General features: G+C 20.5%; 1 protein-coding gene and 1 pseudogene across 1 annotated transcript; one reads left to right on the forward strand and one right to left on the reverse strand.

The window, feature by feature from the left end:
- Positions 1 to 1,511: 1,511 nt before the first annotated feature.
- Positions 1,512 to 2,648, reverse strand: LOC119664255 (cytochrome b-like). Its single transcript, XM_038073786.1, is given in 1 exon segment — positions 1,512 to 2,648. A coding segment is annotated over 1 exon segment (1,137 nt).
- Positions 2,649 to 4,185: 1,537 nt separating this feature from the next.
- Positions 4,186 to 6,645, forward strand: LOC119664256 (annotated as a pseudogene).
- Positions 6,646 to 7,646: the final 1,001 nt, after the last annotated feature.

Raw genomic sequence — 7,646 nt, forward strand, 5'->3', positions numbered from 1 at the left:
AGACCCTATAAATCTTGATTATTAAATAGTTTTTGATTTATTTTGATTTTTTTTATTATAAATTTATTAATTAATTTTATTGGGGTGATATTAAAATTTAAATAACTTTTTATAATTTTTATCATTTATTTATGATTAAGTGATCCATTATTAGTGATTAAAAAATTGAGTTACATTAGGGATAAAAGCAAAGAGTTCTTATCGATAAAAAAGTTTGCGACCACGATGTTGGATTAAGATTCATATTTAAATGTATAAGTTTAAATATTAAGTCTGTTCGACTTTTTATTCTTACATGATCTGAGTTCAAACCGGTGTAAGCCAGGTTGGTTTCTATCTTTGATTTAATAAAATATTTTAGTACGAAAGGAATTAATATTTATTTTTAAGAAATTATTTTATGAATGAATTTAATTACTATTTTGGCAGATTAGTGCAATAAATTTAGAATTTATTTATATAATTTAAAAATTATAAGTAGTACTTGTTTTTAAATGAAATTATTATATCTTTATTAAGAAGTTTATTATTAATTATTTGTGTTTTAGTGGGTGTAGCTTTTTTAACATTGTTGGAACGAAAAGTTTTAGGTTATATTCAGATTCGTAAAGAACCAAATAAAGTGGGTTTTATTGGAGTAGTTCAACCTTTTAGTGATGCAATTAAATTATTTACTAAAGAACAGACTTATCCTTTAATGTCAAATTATATTTGTTACTATTATTCTCCTATTTTTTCATTATTTTTATCTTTGTTGGTGTGAATATGCATACCTGTTTTAAGAAGATTGAATAGTTTTAATTTAAGTTTGTTATTTTTTTTAAGAATTACAAGAATAGGAGTGTATACTGTAATAATTGCAGGATGATCAAGAAATTCAAATTATTCTTTATTAGGAGGTTTACGAGCTGTTGCTCAAACTATTTCTTATGAAGTAAGATTGGCTTTAATTTTACTATCTTTTATTTTTTTAATTGAAAGATATAATATAATTGATTTTATAAAATTTCAATATTATATTTGGTTTTTATTTTTTTTATTTCCTATGGGTTTTATTTGATTAAGAATTTGTTTAGCGGAAACTAATCGTACTCCATTTGATTTTGCTGAGGGGGAATCAGAATTAGTATCTGGATTTAATGTAGAATATAGAAGAGGAGGTTTTGCATTAATTTTTTTAGCGGAGTATTCGAGAATTTTATTTATAAGAATATTATTTTGTGTAATTTTTTTAGGATGTAATTTATTTAATTTAATATTTTTTTTCAATTAGTTATTATTTCTTTTTTATTTATTTGAGTTCGGGGGACTTTACCTCGATTTAGATATGATAAGTTAATATATTTATCTTGAAAGTGTTATTTACCATATTCATTAAATTTTTTATTATTTATAGTTGGGTTAAAAATATATTTATTTATATGAATTATTTTTAGTAAAGTTAATAGAAAATTTTAATTCTATCTTATATTTTCAAAATATATGCTTATTTCAAGCTAATTAACTTACATTTAATTTAGTAAGTTATCTCATCATTTATTAATTAAAGGGTTAATTAAAAAGTATAAAAAATAAATAAATGTTAGAATTTGTCCAATTATAACATAAGGTTCTTTAACTGATCGAGCTTCAATTCAAGTTAATAAAATTACAGTGGATAGTATAATTCAAAATAAAAATTGGTTAATGGGATAAAATTGTAATCCTTGAAATTTGCTTATATTATAAAAAGGTATAATTATTAAAATAGCAATAGATGTAACTAATGCAATTACTCCTCCTAATTTGTTAGGAATTGAACGTAAAATTGCATAAGCAAACAGAAAATATCATTCTGGTTGAATGTGAATAGGAGTTACTAAAGGATTAGCTGGAATAAAATTATCTGGGTCTCCTAATAAATAGGGATTTATTAAAGTTAATAGAATAAGTCTTATAATTAGAATAATAAATCCGGTAATATCTTTAAAAGTGAAATAGGGATGAAATGGGATTTTATCAATACTTGAATTTAGTCCTATTGGGTTATTTGATCCTGTTTGATGAAGAAATAAAAGATGAATTATAGTTATTGCTAAAACAATAAAAGGTAAAATGAAGTGAAAAGTAAAAAATCGTGTTAATGTTGGATTATCAACTGCAAATCCTCCTCAAACTCATTGTACTAAATCAATACCTAAATAAGGAATAGCAGATAATAAATTAGTAATTACAGTTGCTCCTCAAAAAGATATTTGTCCCCGTGGTAATACATATCCTATAAAGGCTGTTGCTATTACTAAAAATAAAATAATTACTTCAACTAGTCAGGTTTGTGTATATTTATAAGAATTGTAATAAATTCCTCGTCCAATATGAAGATAAATACAAATAAAAAAAAATAAAGCTCCATTAGCATGAAGAGTTCGTAATAGTCATCCATAATTTACATCTCGACAAATGTGTCTAATTCTATTAAAAGCTATATTAATATCTGCTGTGTAATGTATAGCTAAAAATAATCCAGTTAAAATTTGAATGATTAAACATAATCCTAAAAGAGATCCAAAATTTCATCAAGAAGAGATATTAATTGGAGTTGGTAAATCAATTAAAGAATTATTTATAATTTTGAAAAGTGGGTGTTTAATTCATATTGGTTTATTCATTTATTTTATAAATCGAATTGGTCCAAAAAATATATTAGTAATTTTTACAATTGCAATTAAAGTAATTAAAAGATAATTTATTAAAAAAATTGTTATAAAATTTGTAGGGTAATTATAAAGTTTAGTTAAAATATATGAATTTTCTTTAATTATAATTTTTAAATTAATTAATAATATTGATTCATTATTTGTAAATATATCTATATTAATATAATTGTAAAAAATAATTCATAAAAATAAAATTCTTGTGATTAATGAAATTGTTCATATTAGTATTTTAATTGAAAATGAAAATATTTCATTTGAAGCAATTGCTGTTACATAAATAAATAAAACTAATAATGTAGTCCTAAAAAAATTAAGAATAAAATATAGGAAAATCAAAATGTTTTTGAAATTAGTCCTGAAATTATTGAAATTAAAATAGTTTGAATTAACAGTATTAATCCAATAGATAATGGGTGTTTTAAGAATAAAAATGTAATACTTGAAATTAGTATTATAGTTAAAATTAATATATGTATGATTTTAAGAAATAGTTTAATTAACATATAAATTTTGGGAATTTATGATAAAGAATTATTTCTTTTTTCTTGAGAGTTCTAAAAAAATTATTCTTATTTTTGATTTACAAGACCAATGTTTTTATTAAACTATTAAAACTAAAAAATGATAATTTATTTTTGATTATTTTGTTGTGTAATAGTATTGATAGGGATTTTTTCTTTTATTTTTAATCGAAAACGTTTATTATCTATGTTATTAAGTTTAGAATTTATTATTTTAATAATTTATTTTTTATTATATAGTTATATAAATATAATAGATTATAGAAATTATTTTATAATAATATATTTAACATTTAGAGTTTGTGAAGGAGCTTTAGGAATTTCTATTTTAGTTTCTATAATTCGTACTCATGGAAATGATTATTTTCAATCATTTAGAATTTTATAATGTTAAAATTTATTTTTTTTATTTTATTTTTGGTTCCTATTTGTTTTTTAAATAGTATATTTTGAATGGTTCAAAATATATTATTTTTTATTAGTTTTATTTTTATTTTATTTAATATTTATATAAATTATTTTATAAGTATTTCTTATTTTTTAGGATGTGATATAATTTCTTATGGATTAATTTTATTAAGATTTTGAATTTGTGCATTAATATTAATAGCAAGTGAAAAAATTCAAAAATTTAAAAATTATAATAATTTATTTTTAGTGAATGTAATTTTTATGTTATTTTTTTATTTTTAACTTTTTCTAGAATAAATATTTTTGCTTTTTACTTATTTTTTGAAGGGAGTTTAATTCCAACTTTATTATTAATTTTAGGGTGAGGGTATCAACCTGAGCGTTTACAAGCTGGAATTTATTTATTGTTTTATACTTTATTTGTATCTTTGCCTATATTAATTGGAATTTTTTATTTATATGAAAAATTAGGAAATTTAAATTTTTATTTTTTAAGTAATTATATGTTTAATTATGAATTATTATATTTTTCGATAATTTTAGCTTTTTTGGTTAAAATGCCTATATTTTTGGTTCATTTATGGTTACCTAAAGCTCATGTTGAAGCTCCAATTTCTGGTTCAATGATTTTAGCTGGAATTATATTGAAATTAGGAGGGTATGGACTTTTACGGGTATTTTCATTTATTTCATTTGTTTGTTTAAAATTTAATTATTTTTTTATTAGAATTTCTTTAATTGGAGGAATTTTAATTAGATTAAATTGTTTACGTCAAGTTGATATAAAGTCATTAATTGCTTATTCTTCTGTTGCTCATATAGGGATTGTTTTAGCAGGAATTATGAATTTAAGAAATTGAGGAATTTGTGGAGGGTATAGATTAATAATTGGTCATGGATTATGTTCTTCAGGTTTATTTTGTTTAGCTAATATTAGATATGAGCGGTTAGGTAGACGAAGATTATTAATTAATAAAGGGTTATTAAATTTTATACCTTCTTTAACTTTATGATGATTTTTATTAAGATCTGGAAATATAGCTGCTCCTCCTACATTAAATTTATTAGGAGAAATTTCTTTAATAAATAGAATTGTAAGTTGATCTTGATATTCAATGATTGCTTTATCATTTTTATCTTTTTTTAGAGCAGCTTATACTTTATATTTGTATTCTTATAGACAACATGGAAAAATTTATTCAGGGGTTTATTCTTTTAGAATAAATAATATACGAGAATTTTTATTACTATTATTACACTGGGTTCCTTTAAATTTATTGATTATAAAAAGTGAAATAATTTTTTTTGATTATATTTAAATAGTTTAATTAAAACATTGATTTGTGGTGTCAAAAATATAAAATTTTATTTTAAATTGTGAAAAATTTATCTTTATGTAGAATAAGATTTTGATTATTAATTAATTTAAGAATTATTTCTTTTATTTTTGGTTTAATATTTATTAATCATGATTATTCAATTTTTTTAGAATGAGAATTAATTTCTTTAAATAGAATTAGAATTGTAATAACTTTTTTATTTGATTGAATAAGATTAATTTTTATATGTTTTGTATTATTAATTTCGTCTTTAGTAATTTATTATAGAAAAGAATATATAGCAGGAGATATAAATATTAATCGATTTATTTTATTAGTTTTGTTATTTGTTATATCAATGATATTTTTAATTATTTCTCCAAATTTAATTAGAATTTTATTAGGATGAGATGGTTTAGGGTTAGTTTCTTATTTATTAGTGATTTATTTTCAAAATGTAAAATCTTATAATGCAGGTATATTAACTGTTTTATCAAATCGTATTGGAGATGTTGCTTTATTATTAGCGATTGCTTGAATATTAAATTATGGATCTTGAAATTATATTTTTTTATTAAAATTTAATATTTTAGATATAAATATATTGATTATTGGTATATTAATTGTATTGGCGGCAATAACTAAAAGAGCTCAAATTCCATTTTCAGCTTGGTTACCTGCAGCAATAGCAGCCCCTACTCCTGTGTCAGCTTTGGTACATTCATCTACTCTTGTTACTGCTGGAGTTTATTTATTAATCCGGTTTAATTTATTAATTGGAGATACAATTTTAGGACAAAGATTGTTATTAATTTCAGGATTGACAATATTTATATCAGGGTTAGGAGCTAATTTTGAGTTTGATTTAAAAAAATTATTGCATTATCTACTTTAAGTCAATTGGGGTTAATAATGAGAATTTTATCTATAGGATTTTATAAATTAGCTTTTTTCCATTTATTAACTCATGCTTTATTTAAAGCATTATTATTTATGTGTGCTGGGGCTATTATTCATAATATAAATAATTTACAAGACATTCGTTTAATAGGAGGATTAAGAAGTTATATACCTTTTACATGTAGATATTTTAATATTGCTAATTTAGCTTTATGTGGAATACCTTTTTTGGCTGGATTTTATTCTAAAGATATAATTTTAGAAATTGTATCATTGAGTTATATTAATATATTTTCTTTTTTTCTTTTTTTCTTTTCTACAGGATTAACAGTTAGATATTCAATTCGTTTAGTTTATTATTCATTAGTTGGAAATTTTAATTTTTATAGTTTAAATTTATTGAGAGATAATAGTTGAATTATATTAAAAGGAATATCTGGTTTATTATTTATAAGAATTATTGGTGGAGGATTTTTAAATTGACTGTTATTTGGCACCCCTTCAATAATTTGTTTACCTTTTTTATTAAAATTATTAACTTTAATTGTGTGTATTTTAGGGGGATTAGTAGGATATTATATTTCAAAAATTTCTTTATATTTTTTCAATAAATCTTTACAAAATTATTTTATTTCTTTATTTTTTGGTTCGATGTGATTTATGCCTAATATTGTTACATATGGGTTAATTTTTAATTTTTTATTTTTAGGTAAAAATTTGTATAAAAGTTTTGATCAGGGTTGATCTGAATTTTTTGGAGGATTTTATTTATATAAAAATTTATTGGGATATTCAAAATTTAATCAAATTTTGCAGAATAATAGTTTAATTATAATATTAATAAGTTTATTTTTTTTTGTACTAATATTTTTTGTTATTTGGTGTTTAAATAGCTTATAATTAGAGTATTACGTTGAAGTTGTAAGGGAGATTTATGTTATCTTTAAATACTTAAAGAATTAAAATTAGTAATTTATAAATAATAATATTTATTTTTACAATGAAAATGTAATGTTTTTATTAAACTAATAAATAAATATAGAAATATAAATGGAATTTAACCATTAAAAATAAAAGTTAGCAGCTTTTTTTTGTTCATCATATTTCTTTAATTGGAATTTAATTCAATTTTATTATTAACAGTAATAAACCTCTATTTTGGTTTCAATTAATATTAAGAATAAGGGTAAATTTACCTAATTTTTAGGTCGAAACTAAATGTGATGTATCACTTCATATTCTTTATAAGATAGATTACATAAAATAATATTTTTTGAATGCAAATCAAATGTTAAATTTAACTACAATCCTAAAATAAATTTTCCATTTAATTAGATCAATTTAATATCCCTTGATTTCATTCATGATACACACCAATTAATAAAATAATTAAAAAGATAATTGAAGTTATTCTTCATATAAATAAATTTGAAAAATTTAAAATTATAATTATAGGTAAAATTAATGCAATTTCAACATCGAAAATTAAAAAAATAATTGTAATTAAAAAAAATGAAGTGAAAATGGAATTCGTGAAGAAGATTTTGGATCGAATCCACATTCAAAGGGGGAATTTTTTTCTCGATCATTAAGTATTTTTTTTGATAAAATTGAAGCTAAAAATATTACAATAGAACAAATTGTTAAAATAATTATTGCTATAATTGTTAATAATAAAATTATCTAATCTATATTTTATAGACTTTATGATTGGAAGTCATATATACTTTTTATATTATTTAGATAAATAATGAATTTAATTATCTTCCTCATCAATAAATAGAAATATAAAGAAATAA

This window comes from Teleopsis dalmanni, unplaced genomic scaffold (assembly GCF_002237135.1).
Source record: "Teleopsis dalmanni isolate 2A unplaced genomic scaffold, ASM223713v2 unscaffolded_contig_1685, whole genome shotgun sequence".
NCBI lineage: Eukaryota > Metazoa > Arthropoda > Insecta > Diptera > Diopsidae > Teleopsis > Teleopsis dalmanni.